Source organism: Carettochelys insculpta, chromosome 10, assembly GCF_033958435.1.
Source record: "Carettochelys insculpta isolate YL-2023 chromosome 10, ASM3395843v1, whole genome shotgun sequence".
Taxonomy (NCBI): domain Eukaryota; kingdom Metazoa; phylum Chordata; order Testudines; family Carettochelyidae; genus Carettochelys; species Carettochelys insculpta.
This window is the reverse complement of record NC_134146.1, coordinates 6,996,923-7,018,673: the sequence shown is the minus strand read 5'-3', so window position 1 is coordinate 7,018,673 and position 21,751 is coordinate 6,996,923. Positions and strand designations below refer to the sequence as shown.

Below are 21,751 nucleotides of genomic sequence, written 5' to 3'. Positions count from 1 at the left end.
TCCTTATATGGGATCGGGGTTAGGATTTAGAAGTCTGCGCCCTGTTCTTTCGATTTCCTTTCGAAAGACGGCATTAAGCGTGTGGACGCTCCTCCCGCTCTTTCGGAAGAGGGATGCTTATTTTGATGTTTTGTGCACGTGTAGACACAGCTTCTGTGTATGGAACAATGAGAGAATGTAAGTCGAGTCTATACTATAGTGCATACAGGGAAAATGAATTAAAACATAGCCCCCCCCGCAAGCTTAGGTGCCACAATATGTGGTGGAGTGAGAGGAAGATTGTTCAGTAACAGTGGCTGTGAAGCGCACAAAATTACCACCACAAGTCAACGTAGGAGACACGACTAGAAAATGTGGCCACCTTATGGTTCCCAGGAAACCTCCCAGTATACCAAAGGGGTTACTGCATCCTTCCCACCACCCAAATTGCAAAAGATTTCAAAATCAATTATTCTCTACGTTGTTGAGGGAAACCAAGCTAGCAACCTTGTTAAAATACATTTCCAATCACAGGATGGATGTCGTGTGTCTCCAGATTTCAACAAAAGTCTTGTTGGCAGGAACCAAGCAAACACTCATCCTCCAACATCAGACATGCCCCCTTAACCACTGTGCCAATTACCAAGGCATCTCCCCTGGTGCATAGTGGGAGCTTGTGCCAAAAAAAGAAAAAAAAACCACACCACTAATGGGCATTTGAGGCGTTCAAGTGAGATCACAGTATAAAAAAGGTTTATAGAGCACAGAAGGCATGTGGGTAACTGCTAGAGTTACAGTAGACAACTCCAACTTCCATTAAAGAACACCTTTGTACACTCGCCTAACATCCTGCTAAAGATCTTTACTAGAGACATGCTCTCACATGCCAGACTTGGAAGTGTTTAGTTTCAGCTAAATGAGACTCAAGGAACACTTAACAAGCCTACTTCAGCTATTAATCATACTGAATAGTCAAGAAAACGTTATTAGGAAAGTTATTAAATGGAAAGACTTCCTCAGGTTCTGCACTGAATTACCTGGCCTTTGTAGGGAAGTTCTGACTGAGGTCTTTCATGACCATCAGAGCATCTACAGTGGGAGCAGCCAGGATGCGAGCAGCAGTTTGAAAACTTAGATCTAAAAGTGAAAACAGGTAAGTCATGGATTGTAAGCAAAAAAGCAACACATTTAGTGCAACACCAATACAATTCACACAACTGCCATCCACTTGTCACACAAGGCTTGGAACGTAAACAACCATTTTAGAGGATGATCTGTCATATGTGAAAATCCTGAAGGTTTAATTTTCTGTATCTCACTTTGATCTTCTTCTTGATCTATAGCCTTTAATAGCCAACCTTGTGTAAACAGCTTCCTGAAACCCTGTATCGTCTTTGCAGTTGGTACCAAGAATTCTAGCTCATCACACATACGAAGAACCATGGGTGGCTCTGGTTGAATAAATCTCCTTTGGGGTGTGATCTGGGTGGTTGATTTGTGGATCAAGGACCCCTACAAAAGGGTCTTACAATGACATGATTTAACTAGATATTTCATTACATATTTATCATTATTTTGCTGTAACTTTCTGAAATAGATAATTATTTCAGTTCTTCTCCAGGAGCCTTGCTAGAGCAAGTTCTGGGCAGCTAGAATATTGTACTTGCAATAGCCTTAGCTATTTCTTTTTCACAGGCCTTCTCATAGACCTGTTTAATAAACAACTGCAACTATTTTTGGAAATTAAGCACAGAGCCGAATAGGGAAAGCCTCTAAAATATGGATCAAATAAGGAAGGGAAAACAAAAAGTTTACTTAAAGTATTTTGCAGGAACTCTAAATTAGTTTACATGTTGGGGCACTGTAAGGAGGAGAAAACGGTGAATATATATAAAAAATTGAGTTGAAAAGCCTAGGAACCATTCATGCGACATCAACATGCATTTAGCTATATTGGTGATATGTTTATTTATTTTTCTCTTTTTTTAAACGTAAAACTATAATGCTACCATACTGTACAATATACTAGCTCAATAAATATATAGGACTTTTGTTTTGACCACAATACAAACAGAGCAGTGCTAAGAAAATTGCAGGATTGGAGTCCTACATTCACTCTTTTCTATCCACCCCCGAGAAAAAAAACTATACTGGGAATTATGGGAATATCATGCCACACATTAATGAGCCCATAAGCCCCCAATCCTGGCAACACTATGCACATCTTTAACTCTACCTATGGGAATAGTCCAACTGTAAACAGTGGGATTAATTACACAAGTAAAGATAAATACATGCCTAAACTGTGGCAGCATCAGGGCCTGTAAGAGTAAAATAGCCCAAGGTAAGGACAAAGAAACCTGTAACTTCAGAATGTACTTGCTGGAACTAGAAGGGCTGCTACACCCCCTGGCTTGAAGGGGTTACAGTTCGGTTCAATGGCTCAGCACCCTGCTCTGTACACATTTTTCCAGTGCTCTCGACTCAGGATCAACAACATACTGAGTTTAGGCCTTCAGTGGCTTGGAGAAAACAGAACTTTCTTTTGAGGTTCTGAGGTAGGGAGGGATGTGACCAAAGATGTTATGCTATTTCCTCACTCTTTTCTATATTGTGCAGATACTGTAAAATGGCACCCTGCAAGTCCAGAAGACCTGATGTTCAGCACCCCGCATGAGTGTTTGTACAGCAGCAATATAGTTATTGTGTAGGAGGAAAACTTCCTCTCCACTACAAGATAAATTTGAATTTAAGGCAGTTAGCTCAATATTAAAATGTCACTGTCTTCTCTGTAAATACCTTTGCTCGAATTAAGGAGCACTAATATCAATATCATATCTTCAGAACCGGCTGGGTGTAACGAGTATGAATTTACAAGTTCAAATGAAGGCTAGTGTGGAAGCGCCATGTCTTTGAATCAAATTCATTAGCCTCCAGAGGTGTTCCGTATGTATCCCACAATGCCCCATTCTGTTTGCTTCCATCTCTGCTGCTGTGTAAGAATCAGGTAACAGGAAGCCTGTGGTTGTGGGGTCATGCTTATGTGACAGGCTGAGAAATTTCCTTTCTTTGCTGTTAGTTCAGCTCTGATTCTGTCTTTCTTTCTTTGCTATCAGCACGACTGTGGGGTCATGCTTGTATGACAGGCTGAGAAACTTCTCTTTTTTTCTTTGCTTAGTCATGTCTGGACCTCTCTCTACCTCTGCTAGCTGAGCTCCTTTTTTTTTTCCTGAGGTGGCACCAGCCCCTGCTTCACCACACCACATGGCAGCTAGACTGCTGGGGGAGGTTGTGCTTGTATGAGAGCCGGAGAAACCTCTTTTCTGAGCTTTATATTTGTGCAGGGCCCCCCACTTCTCCTACGGGTAACCCACAGTTGGGGTCTTTCCGTGTTCAACCACATCACGTGGCTAGCCCCCTACCCTATAAAAGGGCATGCCTCCTACTCAGTGTGGACCATGGTGACAGGCAGCACCATGTCCTGGCTTACATGCAGTGAGGGCTCCAAGGGCAGGAGAGATATTTGGTAGCCTGCTGCTTCCTGGAGACAGTCTCCTCCAGAGTCTAAGATTTGCGGGGCCTTGAACTGGCTCTGCAGCTACAGACCCCACATTCCCCCAGCCAAAATATATATGCCGGGGCTTGCTGCCACCGGGGGCAGGGGAAGTCTCTCCCGGCCGCTAAGACATTCAGGGTCTTGCTGCCACCAGGGGGAAGTCTCTCTTGGCAGCTAAGATATTTGTAGGCTTGCTGCCACTGTGGTAAGTCTCCCTGGTGGCTAAGACTCGCGGGGCCTTGCAGATGTCACAGGAACCCCTTCAACTTGCTCTGCAGCTCCAGACACCCCCAACCCTAAACATACATTTGGGGGCTTGCCACCACCTGGGAGGAGTCTCCCTTAGTGGCTAAGATATTCGGGTGCTTGCTGCTGCTCAGGAGACTTCTTTACGTGGCTCTGCAGCCTCAGATCAGACCACCCCTGTCAAAAATATTTTCAGGGGCTTGCTGCCCATTGCAGATACCTGTTGCTTTTTTCAAAATCTTTGATATTCCAATTATAAAATCTTTTTCCTAACCTTTCCTATCCTCTTTCTTCATGCTTTGGTCCCCATAAAACACAAGGAACAGAGTGGTGGGCCAGTTGAGATTCCTATTTCCATTATAAGTTCGGTATATTTCACTGCCATCACGTTTTGGAAAGTTGTAGAGGGAAGCCCAAAATCTTCTTCCTAACCTTTCCTATCCTCCTTCTTCAGGCTTTGGTGCCCCAAACACACAGGGAATAATGGGTGGAGGGCCAGTTGAGAAGACTACAGACACCTTGCTGCTTTTTGTAAAATCTGATAATTCAGGTGCTACGATTTTATATAAAGATACACCCATGTCATAGACCTTGAGATGTCATCGAGTCCAGTCCCCTGCACTCACAGCAGGATCTATCACCATCCCAGACAGATTTTCTTTTGAAATCTATTTGCTCCTGATTCACACAGGGCTCCCTCAAGGGCTGAACTTGCAACCCCAGGTCTAGCAGGCCACTGCTCAAACCACTGAACTATCACTCCCCTCAGTTATAGAAAGCAATTAACATACAGAAGCAAGATATTTCACTTGATTTGATGATCTTTGCTGATGTCCTACTTTTCCTTCCCTCCTCGTGGAAAAATGAGTGTTTGCTTTCATGGGAGGGGAATGAGGGCAATCCAGTGTGGGAAGATGACACCACATACCCACAACCACTTGCAGGGCATTTTTCCCCCTATGCTGTACCTGTGAAAATACCCAGAATGCTATGGGGATGAGGGAACTGTGGGATAGGTTCCCACAATGCACTGCTGGCAACAGTCAATATTTGGCTATTGAGTGTGGCAGCAATAAGTCAAATCTGTGAGGAACCTGTGGGAAGGTGAGGATTTATAAATTCAAATTTATAAAACCCAGTTATTAGATTTATATAAATTCAAACTTATCTTGTAATGTAGACATAGCTTTAGTTGGTATGGAAATGTGCTAGAAACTACTTGTATTACTACTTACCAAGAAGGTGTAGATTGAAAGCTGCTGGACATTCTAGGCATTTACCATTAAGGACACCTTCAAGAATACTCTCCTATATGCAAGGATCATATTTTTACATTAATTTAAAATTTAATACCACCAGGAAGACGGTTTTCTACCATATCAATTACCTTGTAACTGCCAGACTTTTAAAGGTGCCATTTCATTGGTGCTTTCAATAAGATGCTTTCTAAGCTCCTTCAGTTCTTCCTTCAAGTCAGGATACAACTGCCTGAAAGGGGAGGAAAAAGAAACACAAAAAACCAAAACAGAACTACTTTAGGGCCTGATCAGCGAAACTGTACCTAATCCAAAGAAATCAACACACCAAAAATGCTGGCATCTGCCATTATACAAAGTTTCTGCTCTCTTTTGACTTCTAGGCTATTTGAGTTCATTGCTACAACTCTTCAACTCTAACTGCACTTCCTACACTGTTTTGGGGTGTAGCTATTTTTCCAAAATAAGTTTCAACATGCTGCAATGGATTTTTACCAAAAGACTGTCTTACCTTAGCTTTCCAAAGAGAAACCCTTGCACTTCATCAATAGGGTCATTCTCACCTATCACTGTAGCATTCACCTCTGTACCTATAAATACAGGAGAAACTGCATTGTTCAGAAGGCAGTTTATTGTATATATCCTTTGCTTAGCTTTACACAATAACAATAAGCAATAATGATAAATACTTACTCTGCAATCTATAAATGAGGGGTGTGTACTTTATAAAAAGTGGGTAAGCAATGTCAGTTCCATATTTTACAGATGGAGCAAATGAGAACTACTGCTTGACAGCTCTTGGTCATATGGCACATCATTGTGAAAACTGAAAACAGAAGCCAGTTCTCCTGTGACACTCAGTCCTGCAAGCAGTTCATTAGATCACAGATGCCATAAGATTCTAGCAAAAATTCATTAAAAAAAATTTAAACCAGATAAAAACAGGATGCTGTGTTAGCTGCTAAACACAGTGGCTCAGAAGTGAATCAGGAAGTTATACTCCTGTGCCCAAGGGATGTTAAAAACTCTGAAGGAGAGTACAGGCTGTGTGTGACCTGTAGAGACAACTCAGCGACAGTAGGAAGAAAAGGAGGGCTGGATCAGAAAAGGAAAAATTGGGGAATAATGGAATTCCCTGAGGTAGGAGGATCTTCAGTGTAACTTATGTATGTCAACTGAACACAATAAAATACATTATTATTATTCATAATACTTGGTGGATCTTCCCACCAATTCAATTTTATTCAAAAAAAGAGAGGTTTCTGGGGTTTTTCTTAAAGTGTTTCCCTACCCTCTGGTTGTGAAAATGGCTTCTATTCCATAAACCCATACACAAAGGTCAGGCTAAACCTGCAAGCATACATTCATGAAATTGCTCACAAAATAAGGTAGTAAGAATAAAGTTTGCCACACTAAAATTAATCCAATGTACTGGCATGCCAGTTATCTTTTTTAGTAATTAGTAATTTAAGCTAAAGAAAGGTATTGAATGAAATCTGATCAAGCTAAGGGATAACTTTAATACATGGCAAAGCATTTTATTGTAAAAATCTGAGAGAATTTTGACAAAGTACCGCGTTACAAACATCAGAATTACAAATTGAATGGTAAACTATACATTTTATTCGGAAGTGAAAGTACACAATCAGGCAACAGCAGGAGCAAAAAGAAGGCAAATATAAGCAAATACTGTGTTAAATGTAAACTACTAAAAAAAATGAAGGGGAAGATTAAAAATTTGACAAGGTAGGAAAATATTTCTATGCTCATTTCATTTAAATTACAATGGTTAAAAGCTGCATTTTTCTTCTGCATAGGAAAGTTTCAAAGTATTATGCCAATTTTCAGTTGTAAACATTTGAAAGAGCCGTAATGCTTTGTTCAGTTACAAACATTTCAGAGTTACAAATAACTTCCACTCCTGAGGTGTACATACCTCTGATGTTTGTCTGCACTCAAAAAAGGGTCACGCTGGAAACCTGAAAATGTCTGGCATAAAGCATCCATTTTGTTCTGTTCAACAATGATCTATATTTACTCTGGATGCAAGGAGGTTTTTTAAACAAAGTATGACCCGCTATTTTTCTACTGAGTTTACCCACCATATAGGCTAAAACTGTCACACAATTAATTTCAAAGTATAGATGTAAAGAAGTCAGTAGTAATATTGTAAAACAGATTAAAAGAGTGGGATAGCAGCTATTTCTTTTTAAAAATCCAGAAGTTTCTGCTGTTAGCTGGACACATGGATAAAATTATTATATATACACATCAACTTAACCATTATGCAGTTTGGCCAGTCTGTGTCAGATTTCCAGAAATGGGGATTGCCCCAGTTCTTGCTCTAGAGATGGCAGGAGAGGCAAAAATAATTTTAAGTAGCCATCATCTCTCTGGATGACTTGGAAGACTGATGGAGGAAACACACCATGCTCTGCAGAGGGGCAAGTAAGAAAAAATGCCCTCGTGATGCTCAGCAGCCCTGAATAAAGTAACCCTGCTCCCAAATTAGAGGGGGAGGAGGAGGACATGGATAGCATGAAGAAAGAGATGAGGGGTCTTTTAAGCTCAGAGTGGGAAGAAAAGCACCATCTCCTGTCCTCTGGGACCACAATTACACTACAGCAATCTGTTAACAGAAGTCACTGTCAGAAGCGATTTCCCAACAAAACTTCTGTTGACAGAGTGCAGCCACACACAAAAATCAGTCAGAAGAGCGCTCTGCTCTGTCGACAGAGCAGCCAGACTGCCTGGATACTCTCCCGACAAAACAGGCACCTGGAAGCACAGCAGACAGGGCTGTCCATTGTTCTGGGTGCCTCATCTGTCAAGAGAAGGCCCCCCGAGAGTCCACATAGCGTATTTGTGGACAAAATCTGTTGACAGCAGTGTTATGCCTCATGGCTAAGAGGCAGAACGCTGCCAGTGAAAAGTGCTGAGTTTTGTCGACAAACCCTTGACAAAACGCATTTTGTGCATGGATGTTTCTCCAGTTTTGTCAACATAGGCAGGGTTTTGTTGACAAAACTTGCTAGTATAACCATAGCATGGGAGAAAAATTATTCATGTGAAAAGAAACACAAAATAATTTTATTATAACTCAAATTATTTTTATATAAAATTTTTATTGTAAGTAGGAATTCACCTTTCACCTGGGTATCATCCTTGGCCTTGTATTCTGTGCTTTTAATAGCCAGTTCCACCCCATAGCCTGACAAGTAGACTTTTTCTTTACTTGGATTCTGGAAGAAAAGTTTAAAAAAAAAACAAACCTCACATTGCACATCTTTATGTGGTCATACATCACGCTCAGCTAGTGGTTCCCATAATAAAAAAAAGCTCATAATGGCACATATTTGAAGTAGTTTCTGTCCCAGAATACGAATGTCTCATTTTAACATTCCAAGAAAACTGGTATAAGGTACGTAAGTAGGTGCCCCAGCATAAGTTATGTTGTAATCCTACAAAATAATCATGTCTGTGTCTTATTATATTCCTACTGGGCTCTCTGCTATACAGCTAGCTAAACAAGGGCTGCAAAAATTTACTTTGTACACTAGATCTCAAAAACCTTATTTTGATGCTGTAAAATCCAAAGTTTGAACCAACTTGAGACAAATACATTTATTTAATTAAAAAAGGAACAAAGGGGGAGAAGTGATTTTTTTTTTTTTTTTGCTGAGAAGCAATCAACTCTGCAGCAATGGAACGAAAAAACCCCAGCCTCCGGAACGGTAAACGTATATACGGAATACCTCACAAATGATTAAACCAGTTAACACTTCTGGATAAAGATCATATTTTTATGGCTCACAATCTACTTAAAAATACGCATCTTACAACATCTACAAAATGGTTATTATAACCAAGACCCAGAATAAATTACATTTATAGAATATATTTTACACAAAGAGTGGGAATTCTGACACATGGAATTGTGTTATTTTTAAAAAGAGGAAGGTGGTGTACAGCCTTATTTTTTGCTATGTCTCACCAAAAGTACAGATACCAGCTGATGCCTTTTCACACATTTCAAATATGGCTGTCAGCCCAATTATCATTTATGGTTTTAATCTACATGATCATACCATCAGGAAGATAAACTAAGTACACTCATCCCTTGTTTGACAAGTACTTTACTAATGAGTACTCGCCAAAATGAGGAACATATATACCTACCTTTATTCACTATATGAGTCAACTTCCCCCGCTTATATGAGCAGGGTCCCTGGCTGGGGGCAGGGAGGCCCGCAGCCGGAGCACAGTCAGCTGTGGGGTCCCTGGCCAGGAGGCTGGGAGACCCACAGCCCTTTGGCTGGGTCTGCTTCAGTCCAGTCCAAAGCGGGGTGTGGGGAGACCTGCAGCCCTGTGGCTGGAGCCTTCTCCCTCCCTTCTCTCAGACGTGCAGCTGTCTGACAGCCCTTTGGCAGGGGGAAGAGAAGGAGAAGGCTCTTAGCCTGGTTCCCTCCCCTGCACTGGCGGGACCATGAAACTGGCCAGCCACGAGCTGATCAGTGTCCCGGCCCGCAAGCCATGGGGAGACCGGAACCAGCCTGTCCCTGGTTCCCAGCTCCTGTCACTCAGGGAGCCAGGAAACTGACCAGCCCTGGTGGTTCCTGGCTCCTCTCCCCTTGCAGGAAAATTCAAGTTATACAGGGGTTGCAGGAACAACCCCTGGGTAACTCAAAGGTTTACTGTATTAGTCCCCCCACCTGCCCCACAGACCTCACCCTCACCCACATTTTCACCCCCTCCAGCAGGCCCAAACTGCCCGCAGCCTTACACACCCCCTGCAGCCCCAAACTGCCCCCAGCCTTACAACCCCCCCTGCATCCCTCAACAGCCCCTAGCCTTAGACATTCCTCCTCCTCCCACAGCCTCTTCACCAGGGTTGCTAGGCTGGGTGGCTCCCCCAGCCCTCCTGCTCCCAGCAATTAAATCAAGTGTTAAAGTTGCAGCACCTAGGCATAAGGTAATTGCTATCCCTAATGATAGAGATAGCTGCTGGAGATGGCAGCTATCTCTCTTGACAGATATCTGCCTGAGGCAGCAGTGTTAAGAAACTGCAAATGGCTTCTTTAACAGCCACATGCAGCTAGGAGCTGCCCAGCTGGCGACCTTTAACAAATCGAATGGGACCCATGTTTGTGTCCTGACCCACAGGCTGGGAATCCCTGCTCTACATACATACACTACACCCTATTTCTGGTGCCAAACTATTCCAATACATCAGAAAAGTACCTAAACTCAACTGGTTCATGTCAAGTTACAAGCACTTGGAACAAAGTGGAGACTTTTACACGTATTTTAATGGGAATTTAGTGTTGCTCTTATGAGTTTTCACCTATGAGCAGAAATGTGGGAACCAACTGTGCTCGTATAGCGAGGGATGAGTGTAGTTGAAAACTCTTGTAAACCATTAAAACGTACAATTAAACATTTATTCTACAACCATGTCTTTTGAAATACAGTACAGAAAGTAATTTGGGGAGATTTCCAATCCCCCAACCCCGACAAGATTGTCAGTATAGAGGGAAAAACAAGAGATAACAGTAGGACTTTAAATGGTTCAACAATGAAATCCAATCCTAGAGCCGTACAAAAGGAATGGCTTCCATTTGGAAAATGTCTCTCACTCTCAACCCACTCTGTTCATAAGACAAAATTTTTGTGCTTCACCCCCACCCATGCAAATACTGGACCATAAAAAGAAATCTTTTTCTTAGACTTTTAACTGACAGAGGTGACTTTCATAATTTAATAGAATAGATATGTCAAAATCCGGAAATACTGTCAAAATATTGAGTTGAATCCATGGAAAGTAGTGGGGTAACAGGAAATATGAGCCTAGATTTTCAAAATGGATACCTAAAATCAGCATCCTAAATCCAGAGTCACACCTCTCAAAAGTTAGGCCACTTATTGAACTATCTGAGAGTGGGTGTCAGAGCCTCACCTTTGGCATCCATTTTTATAGTCTTAGCAAGAGGATCTTCCTAATTCTAAAGAAATTGGTTCAAAATAGTATCAGTACTTACAGCAACATAGTGTCTGAGGATGTAAGTGATTTCTCCTGCACTGGCTTTTGAAACAAGCAGGTTGTGGAATTTGGAAAACTCCTCCGTGCCAATCTCAGCATACAGTACAACAACAGGATTCTCAGGGTTTGAAAGGGGGTATCTGTGATCTCCTTTGAACAAAAAAGGCTTCAGCCTAAGAACAAACATCAAGAATTAAAGAGCTGCGGTTTTAACAGACACTTGAAAGAGGAAACAGAGGCCTGGTCTACACTAGGAGATAAAGTCAAATTTAAGGTTTTATGGTCGATTTTATAAACTCTCAGTCTACACTCCAGCAATCAATAAGTCGTTCTCAGAGGCCACAATGCTGACTTCTGTGCTCCTGACTTCCCAACAAAGTTACTCGAAAAATCAAATTTGCAATGTCAATCTAAAACAGTATAGATTAACCAGGATGAAAATCAATTTTGTTAGCCCCAGAAACTGTCCCACAATCCCACTTGAGGTGTCCTTTCAGGTCATTGCTCCAGGTGAGCAGGAAATAGGAAACGGGAAGCCTGGCATTTTGAAATCATTTCTCTATGATCAGCATGATGATCACATATAGCTACTTTACAGAGCTCCAGTATGGAGCCATTAGGAGAGCCAGGGACTCATTTGAGCTTGTGGGCTAGTCACTGGCCACCCCTCCTCCCTGCCAAAACATGGTGGCTTGGCTGTGGGGGTCATGCTTGTATGAGAGGCCGAGAAACTTCTTTTCGGCAGGTCTCATTGTATGGGGGCAGCCCCCCTCCTTGACGTGTAATGCAGTTGGGGGTTTATACCCTGCTCAACCACACCACATGGCTAGTCCTCCACCCAATAAAGACATATGCCTGCTAAAAGACATGTGCCTGCTATGCAGTGTGGTCAATGCTTCCAGACAGCAGCATGTGGTGAATGCTCCAAAGGCGGGAAAGACGTGGGGGCTGGCTGGCGCCTGGGGGAAGTCTCCCCCTGTGGCAAAGATTTTCACGGGGTGGATGACTGGTGCCAGGGGTGGGGGGAGGGTGCCGCCTAGAGCCTGCTCCATGCTAATGGGAGCCTTGCAACCCTCTAGTTCCCCATGGCTCGATAGGATTGGGGGACTGGCCCCCCTAGAGCCTGGTGCCCACACCATGCTAACAGAAGCCTCACAACTCTCTGGCTCCCCATGGCTCGATAGGATTGGGTTACCAGCCCAGGCTAATGCCAATCTGTTTGGCTGCTATACATATTGACGTTCTTTTCCCAGGGGACCAGTGATTTTCAATGGGGGAAGGGAGACTAACCACTAGAAAGCGAGGCACTCTGTCTTTCCCTCTCCTTTTTCTGAGTGATGTTAACCACTGAACACCAATGCTCTCTGGGATTTACCACTTTTTTCTAATTTCCTTCTGAAAATTGGCCATTTGGCTTCCAAGGGAGGGGAATGAGGGCAGTGCACTCCAGGAAGATGAACGTGGGTGCTACCATGGCATATTCGGTTAAATTGTCCATGATTCAGATGACTCAATATCTCACAAGGGAAAGAGACTTCTGAAAAACGGCCATTCATTTTGAGGGCTATGCAGTGTGGGATGATGACATCACACTCCCACAACCACTTGCAGGGAATTTTTTCCTATAATGCAGCAACGAAAAAGCCCAGAATGCAACAGGCCTCAGGGAACTGTGGGACAGGTTCCCACAATGTACTGCTGCAACTGTCAAACTTTGGCAATTAGTGGGGACACACTAAGTTGACTTTGTGGGCAAGTGCAGACACTCAACTTCAACTTCATAATATCCAGTGTTACAAGTTCAACTATGATAAACTCAACTTTATTTCATAGTGTAAATATACCCTAAGAAAGATAACAAAATTTCTCGTCCCTCTCAGTGTAATCATCAGGTGTCTTTTCACAAAGTTTAAGATCTCACACTATTGGCTAATTAATCATTATTAAGCTTGTCAGTTGGCATGTTGTGGCAAAATTTTGATAAAATGAAAAAAAAAAAAGGAGGGGGGGGTTACAAAGTCTTCAACCACAAATCTGACTGGATAGGTATTAAAGTACCAAATGATCCTTGCATAACTACAGACTTAGTTTTCCTGTTCTGTATTCTTGGATGTTTTCTCCTCATCTTTTCAAATCTTGCCCCTAATATAAGGTTTGAAATATTTCCAAATGGGATTTACCAAAAGAATTCATCATCAGTGCAACACATGGGCAAAATGATACTATGCAACTACACATCAACCAGAAGTAAAAGACAACATCCTTTATGTTCACACAAAATCAAGCTGCAAAACTGAAAAAGAAGAATCTGAAGATACTGTATTTTAAATGTCAAATATGTTAATAATTACATTTCACAAAGTTTCCCACTTTTTACTCGTTACCAGGATACGTTGTCAATGGCAAATCAATTATTTCCTTGCATAATCCTGTTCGTTATGACGGAAAATAAATTTAAGATTATTTGTGTGTTATTTTAAATAACACCTGAATGAAAATTAAGTAAACCTGAGAGTCATTCGTTGGCATAAGCTCTAAACCAGTGGTTCTTAACCTTTACAGCAACCTGCACGCCTTTGGTTCTCAAAAATATGTTCTCGCACCCCTTATCAAAAATCAAATATGTTCTTGCACCCCTTATCAAAATGGAGATGGGGGTCCTATACACTTTAAAATGCATATTGAATATATGTAAAATAGTTTTATGTATTACTCACCATAAATAATAGTACAGTGGGCATACAAAACACACAAGTACTACACAGAGATGTTGCACAGTTTTGCTGTGGGAGTAAACTGTAACCGACGCGCTAATAGTTAGCGGCTAACTGAATTCATACATATGTTTGATGAAACAAAGTAGCTGCACTTACATGCCTGTGCTTAATTTGTGTTTTCGATGATTTACCTTCTAAAAAAATCTGGCATGTCATACACACCCAAAAGAGACATCACACAACCCCAGGGGCGTGTGCACCCCAGGTTAAGAACCCCTGCTCTAGACTTCAAAAATTGTCTGTCCAGGGAAAACAGCACTATGATAGTACTGACTCTTGTATTTATTTACATATATCTATATTTCAAGTATTTACATGTCCAAGGATTAGTGACTTACTTTCTACATTTAAACATCAATGTCTTAAGAACACAGGAACCACATCCAGAGTTTGGAATGGATGGAGATGTTAACTCTTTTGATGGGTTTCCCTTTGCTCCCATATTAAGAGTAATAGAAGCATTTGATGACCTCTGCTTAACCTTTAATTAACTTATATCTTTATTATAGTACTTCTCTCTCATCTCAAAGTTGCCCTGATATTTTTAAGCTCTTTACATGGCCGTTTTTCCAAATGTCTAAGAATTACGTCTGCTCTTTTGAACACCTTTTCATTTTTACATCCTTTTAGAACATCCTTACTTTATAGTACAGTATCTGAGACTTAAAACAGTAACAGACTATTATTCCTCACTGGCTTGACACCAAAGAATAATTTGCAAATATTCGTTTACTCTGCCTAAGAGAGTACAAATAGAGACTGGAAACAGAAATGGAATTCAGCACAATTTCCTCACCTCAATAAGTCTAAGAAAATTGTAGTCTGGGCTAGATTTTATTAAGAAGACTACCTTTCTGAAGCTGTTTGTAAGAGGATTTCAAGTGTATCAAATTCACAAGTCTTCTCTCCATGCACAACAAAAAATGAGGTACAGCCCACTGGTGGAGGTTCATCTGCCGCTATCTGCATTAAAATATCCATGTTACAATATAGTTTGTAAAAGAAATTAGAACAAAAATAATACAAATCACCATATTATTACACAATCATACTGAAAATAGGACTTTAAGCAATGAAAACAGTTGGGTCCCACTCAAGGACCAAAAGGTGACGTACAACTGTCAGTACCAATGCAATTAAAAGCTACCTGCTAACCAAACAAAGTAAACCAAAAATATTTAACACATTTTAGAAATACTTAAATTTCTTGAATGATATGATTTGCAGAAGGTATTTACCAGGATAGGGCTTTTTTTCTCAACTTAAAAACTTTGTTTTATTTTAAATAAATAACTACACAGAAAACTCTATGAAAACCAGGAAATTCCTTATGAGTAAGCACCAAAAAGTCCACCTCTACAAACATGAGCATATTATCGAATTACTCAATAGGAAAAGGAAAACCTCCTCAGAAAAGAACACGTTTGCCTTTACTAAAATAAAGTACATTACAGCAGAGTGCATATTTTATAACAAAGTGTACTAGATCTTTATTATTATATTATAATATAATGGAGATACACACACACCTCCTAGAACTGGAAGGGACCTTGGGAGGTCATCTAGTCCAGTCCCCTGCCCTCTTAGCAGGACCAAGCACCATCCCTGACTTCTATTTGCTTCAATCCCTAAACGGCCTCCTCAAGGATTGAGCTCACAACCCTGGGTTTAGCAGACCAATGCTCAAACCACTGAGCTATTTCCCCCACCATAAACTAAAGGTGCAAACAACACAGAATTTCCACTTAAGAATTGTTATCTCCATGGGCTATCATTAGAACACCATGGCAGAACAACTGAAGAACTAGTAAGTTTATGGTGTCACAGATGCCATGGAAATGAAACCTGATTAAGTCCCCAAACAACTCTGATTAAGGTTGCTAAGAGGCAACTGTACACAGATCTAGCCCTTTATTTACAAGGCCCAAATACTTAAAAAGGAATTAAATGCCAAAATTAAAACAAACAAAACCCTAGATCATAGCTCATTATGTTACAGAACGTGTATATTTTATTATATCAATGGTGGGCAACCTGTGACTCATTCGGGTTCTGTGTGGCCCACGAATCATTGTTTACAGTTGCCTGGGTACAGGGTTGCCAGATTCCACTTGTTTCCCTCTGTACAGTTTTTCCCCCCACTGGCATTATTAAAAAGGCACCATGTAAAGCAACGGCATGTGAAGTGAGGTGTGTGCAGATAGCTCAGTGGTTTGTAAACCCAGAGTTCTGAGTTCAACCCCTGAGGGGGCCATTTAAGGGTCAGGACCAAATAGATTTAAAAAAAAAAAAAAAAGGCATAGTACTGGGCTCAATGACCTCTCAAGGTCCCTTCAAGTTCTACGGGATATGTATGTATGTATATATGTATGAGAACTGTGCGCTTCTCCTGCAGCCAAGCAAAGTGCTGTTATGGTTCATTCTGCACAGCCTGCTGGTTCTAGATATGCAAGCACAGTTAGCAAAACTATCCCATCGCAAGAGACTGTCTTGTGGAAAGGTACAGATACCGGTACAGTTGCCTCTTAGCAATCTTAGTCAAAGAATTCTTTTATTTGTGAACTTAATCAGGTTTCATTTTCATGGCATCTGTGACGCCATCTTGTGGCCCACTGAGATGAAAGGCCACTCATGCAGCCCACTCACTGGCCTACATTGTCTGTTGCTGTTCTATAGACTCAAGAATATTAATTATGAGAGTATTATAAACTTATCTTTGAGGCCTTCCAAGGATACTTCTGGCAAAACAGTGAAGACAGCAATATTAACATATAACGTAAAAGTAAACATTTTTTTAAAAAGTGAAGCCACCTGAAAGACGCTAAAGGTACAAAGGCCTTTTCCCCCCCACTGTAGGTCTATTAATTTCCCATCAAAATATTTAAAGTGGTTTAATTGGTTTTATACCTCAAATGAAAACACTTTGTTTTTCAAACTGAGCTAGGGTTTAACTATGACATTTAACTATTACTTGTTTGAAAACAATTGTCAAACTACGTCATTTTTATCATCTGAGCCACAAACTTAACATCTGTAGGTAACTGAAGCAGCTACTTTCTACCTTCCGAAATCCTACAAAACTCTGAGTCATTGGATGACTCCCATTGCTTTGTACTAACCTGCTGAAAGGCTTGAATCGTAGCAGAATATGAACGCAAGGACAGTGAAAACTTCAGCAAGTTCTGCTGCAGTGGTGACAGATTCCAGCAGGCTACTTTCAGCATTGCATGGTAAGAGGAATAGTTAGTACCTGCAAAGCCAGAGTACAACCTATTAACCCTCCATTTGAGACTGTTGCAGAAGAAGGCCATTTGACTGTAAGTCATGGATTTTCATAATAATACATTCTATGGAAAGTCCTCAGAACCCATTAATGTAATTGAAACCTGAAATAAGAAGAGCCAATCTCTCTAAAGAATATGAAGCATTACTGCTTTTAAATTAGTTATAGTTGGTTGTACAGCTGGATCTGCACTAAGCATCATGTAACTTTATATCCAAATGCAGGATCAGGGTCTAAATAAAAGGAGTACTGGAAAAGGTGGGGAAAACAGTTAAAATCTGCCAGTTATTTACAAAGTGGTTTCTCCCAATAAACACAAAAGGAAATAAAATATATTCAATATTTTCTGATTTGTCACGGATTAACCTACCAAATTAGTTTTAGTACATGTAGACTGGATTTAATCAACCATTTGATTGCCCTGCTCAAGTCACAGTTCCCATCACAATCTAAGTTATATAGATGGAGTATAGGTTCCATTCTTCTGAGACTGCATACACTGTAAAATATTTTGCCTACTTTTCATCTACGCTGATTAATACCAAGCAAGGAAAAAGGGTTACAGAAGCTTACCACCATGACCTGATGATCTAAGATCTTGACTGGCCTCAACGAAAGTCCAGAATTTCTCTTGACCTTCTTCTGCTAAAAACTCACTGAACAGAGGGGGGGGGGGGGGGGGGAAAAAGATCTTCAGGAGAACTAGGTTTTACAACATTTCTCTCAAATTACAATGCGTTTTGAAAGCGTTAGCTTTTCAAGCAAGTTTAATCCCTACCCAATCTCTACTCATATAAGAAAAACAAGCATTACAAGGAAAGAAGCTAGAACAGGACAAATATTGCACGTAAGGACCAATGCTGACGTAGAATTGTGTAGATCACTGGTTCTCCACTGGAGTATGCAGAGGACTTCCAGGAAGTACTTATCTACATCTGTCTCTCTCACTCTGGCAGCCTGCATCCTCTGCAGGTGGGGGGGAACAGAATGACTTTAGGGCAGAGGTGGGCAATGATTTTTGATGGGAAGGCCACTTCAAGAATTTGGTAAGTGTTCAATGGCTGCACTCTGCCATGATATTAATGGAGATGCAGGGTCTAAGATCGACGTTGGGTGCAGAAATGAGCTCGGGGTAGCAGAACGAGGTGCAAGAGGAGATGGAGAGTCTGAGATGCATTTGGATGAAGGATAGGGTTATGACCTGGGGCAGGGCATGCGGGTACAAAGTCCAGGAAGGGGCATGGGAGCAGGAGAGGATTCTGAACCAGAGAAGGGGCATAGGATCTGGGAGGGAACTGCACAGCCAATAGCCCAGTAGGGGCCTTGGTCAGGCTCCCTGCCTGCCATGCCTTCACACACTACTCAGAGCAGCTGGCTGGGAAGGTCGCATGCTTTCTGTGTGACACAGGTCCCATGAGGGTGGACTTGCTACATGCTGCCAAAGCTGGAAGCATGGCCCAAACAGCTCCTATTGTCCAGTTTATGGCCAATCAGAGCTGTAAAATTTTGCTTTGGATGGCGACGGTGCACAAAGTCCCCTCCCCCAACCAGAGTGCAGCCTGTCTGAGGCTCCTGATGGGCTGCAGGCCAGATCCAGCTCATGGCCCACATTTTTCCTGCACATTGTTTAGGAATATTCCAAATGCTGGGGGGTGGGGGACGACCACCCACCCACCCACACCCACACCCACACCCACACGCAATTGCCCAGGGCCCCATAAGTTACATGCGTCAGCCCACAGCCTAGGGTTCACAGATAGAAAAACAGGCTCAAGTATCATAATAAAGTGTAGCTAGAATATAAATATTGTGATCACTGTTTTCTATAATTATGATACAAGTGAAAAAGTATGCATTTTTTGTGTTTCACTGTGCTATAACATTGTATTTTTATGCCTGATTTCCTAAGCAATGGTTTTAAAGTGAGGTGAAACTTGTGGTGCGTAAGACAAAAATCAAACTCCTACAAGGTGTTCAGCAGTCTGAAAAAGTTGAGACCAACTGGTGTAGACGAATCTTTTAAAATACTTAGCATTAATCCCTCACCATCATAAGCACAATCAGTCTAACCCTTCTGCTTCTGAGCTGGCAATGTTTGTGGGGAAAACCATCTATGCCATGAATTACAAAACTTTTAATTGACTGCTTCATGTAAAAAATTCCATAACTCCCATTTCAATAGCCCTGTAACCATTTATAACAGAAAAATCTAGCTACTTGATTGATGACTAATGTGAAAAGTTTATTATACACTTCATACAACTGGGTGGTTGTTTATTTAGACCACTAAATCAACTAGCAACAGAGTAAGATAGAGAGCAAATTAACCACAACAGTGATTTTGTCTGGGTTTCAATCTCTTTTGAGCTAATCCTGATTTGAACTTCTGGAGAACAACTGTGCAGCAAACTACTACACTAGCTTGAATAGTGAAGAGAGGGAGTAGCGTTAGCCTGTATCTTCACAAAACAGAAAAGCAGCCTTGTAGCACTTTAAAGACTAACAAAATGATTTGTTAGGTGATGAACTTTTGTGGGACAGACCGACTTCTTCAGATTTGGAAATTCTGTTAAAAGTAAACTACATTACAAAGGGAGAAATCTGAATTGGAATTTATTCTCAAATTTGACACTTTAGGGCTTGGCCTCAATAAAGATGGCAATTACCTTATGCACCACAAGGACTGTTTCCCCATCTTTGATATTTGTAGTAACCTCAGGCAACTCACTTAAGACACTTGCAGTAATTTTCTTCACCCTCTTCCCCCCTGCCCCCATTCTTTTGACCTATATAGCTGAGGTGTCAGTTTTCATTTCATTTTTTTCCTCTGTTAAAAGTTAGCTAGCATGATGAGAATTTAACAGAATTTCCTGATCTGAACAAGTGGGTCTGTCCCACAAAAGCTCATCACCTAACATATTATTTTGTTTGTCTTTCAAGTGCTAAAAGACTGCTGGTTTATTTTATACTAGCTTAAAAAAAAAAGGGAGTACTCAGCAGCACGTTGGCATCACTCCATAGTTCACTTCAGATAAATGCAGAAGCCTGCTCATCAAAGTCTGAAGATATAATGATCACTTACCCTGAAGGAGTTCATTATTATTTGAAATGTTTATTTTTGGTTCTCTCTCTTTTGCCTCCTTAATCTCTACAGGCAAGATCACTGAGGAATCTAATTTCAGGTCCTTTAAATAAAAATCCCATCCCCCGCAAAAAAAAATAAATCCAAAAACAGTTTCCTGACAAAAGACCTATTAAGCTGTGGAATAATCTATCAAGGTTCCAATTTTGATGATTCCACTGAATCTTAAAGTGAGGTATAAGGAAGATCTTAATTTTACTATCTCCCTTCCACAGGTCTTTTACCGTCAAGAATTTTTAACACCAACTTTTCCCATTAGGACTTCATAACTTCATTTTATTTAGACTCTGAAGAGTTTAGTCTCAGCTTGGCATGCACAGGGTAGGAACATTCTACACCATCCTTTTTGTGTTATCTGTACTTAATCTTGTTTCCTTAAATGCCTTTGTTACAGTATTTATCCTAATTTCAAATCTCTCTCCACCTCCATTGTTTTTAAAAACTTTTTAAAAACTTTAAATTCCTAAATTATTTAAACTTGCTTGTGCTGTTAAAAATCTGAAATCAAAAAAACGCAGCCCTTTTTCCGGTTGTCCTCTTTATCTCCCAGATGAGGAAGAGCACATTTTCCCAAAAGATTCTTTCAGAAAAAAGCATGGGCAGAAACTCCACTGGCCCTTCTTTCCAAAGAGCAGGCCTCATAGAGTCAGATTTTTCAATCCCTGGCCTGTTCTTTCGAAAGACCAGGGGCTGTGTGGATGCTCTCTATCAAAAAAGCAGATAGATCTTTCAATCCACTTTTTAGGTATACGCGCGCTCTTCTGAAATAAGTTTTTTGTTTGAAGAGATCTTTTAGAAAATATTAAACTTTTAAACTGTCTAGTTTAAAGATTAAACTGTTTAGTTTAGAAAAAACTTAGAGGGGTCATGATAGCAGTTTTCAAAGTACCTCAAAGAGGGTTACAAGGAAAAGGGAGAAAAATTGTTCTCCTTGGCCTCTGAGGATAGGACAAGGAGCAATGGGCTTAAACTGCAGCAAGGGAAGTTGAGATTAGACATTAGGAAAAACTTCCTAATTGACAGAGTGGTTAAACACTGGAATCAGTTACCTAGGGAGGTTGTGGAATCTCCATCACTGGAGATATTAAGAGAAGGCTAGACAGACACCTATCGGGGATGATCTAGATGGTGTCTGGTCCTGCCAAGAGTGCAGGGAACTGGATTCGACCTCTTGAGGTTCCTTCCAGTTCTGGTGTTCCTTGATTCTATGAGCACCAAAGTGTAGATGTAGCCTTAGGCACTTAACTTTATGCAGGCTACTCATGTAAGTAAAGTTAACTATGTATTAAGTGCCTGAAGGACCTGAGCATATGCAAACGTGATTTCACATACAGGATACAATCCTGCTTCTGTCCAAGGCAATTTTACCACAGAATCCTCTGGGGGCATGTGAGCTTTATAAACAGGGTTATAAATAAAGCCATTGGGGGCAGGGGAAGGAAATGTGTTAGCACAGGCATGAAATGCACTGA

The 21,751-nt window shown here is 41.0% G+C and overlaps 1 protein-coding gene across 3 annotated transcripts in view; it reads right to left on the bottom strand.

Annotated features, from left to right (window-relative positions):
* UGGT1 (UDP-glucose glycoprotein glucosyltransferase 1) overlaps positions 1 to 21,751 on the bottom strand; it is an 85,989-nt gene that overhangs the window by 57,406 nt on the left and 6,832 nt on the right. For all 3 annotated transcript variants that reach the window (XM_075004451.1, XM_075004448.1, XM_075004450.1), the window contains exons 3-10: positions 17,711 to 17,793; positions 16,974 to 17,104; positions 14,705 to 14,817; positions 11,076 to 11,250; positions 8,183 to 8,279; positions 5,549 to 5,627; positions 5,169 to 5,269; positions 1,017 to 1,116 (exon numbers count right to left, since the gene is read on the bottom strand). In XM_075004451.1, the coding sequence (XP_074860552.1) occupies positions 1,017 to 1,116; positions 5,169 to 5,269; positions 5,549 to 5,627; positions 8,183 to 8,279; positions 11,076 to 11,250; positions 14,705 to 14,817; positions 16,974 to 17,104; positions 17,711 to 17,793 (879 nt within the window). The remainder of the gene's footprint in view (positions 1 to 1,016; positions 1,117 to 5,168; positions 5,270 to 5,548; positions 5,628 to 8,182; positions 8,280 to 11,075; positions 11,251 to 14,704; positions 14,818 to 16,973; positions 17,105 to 17,710; positions 17,794 to 21,751) is intronic.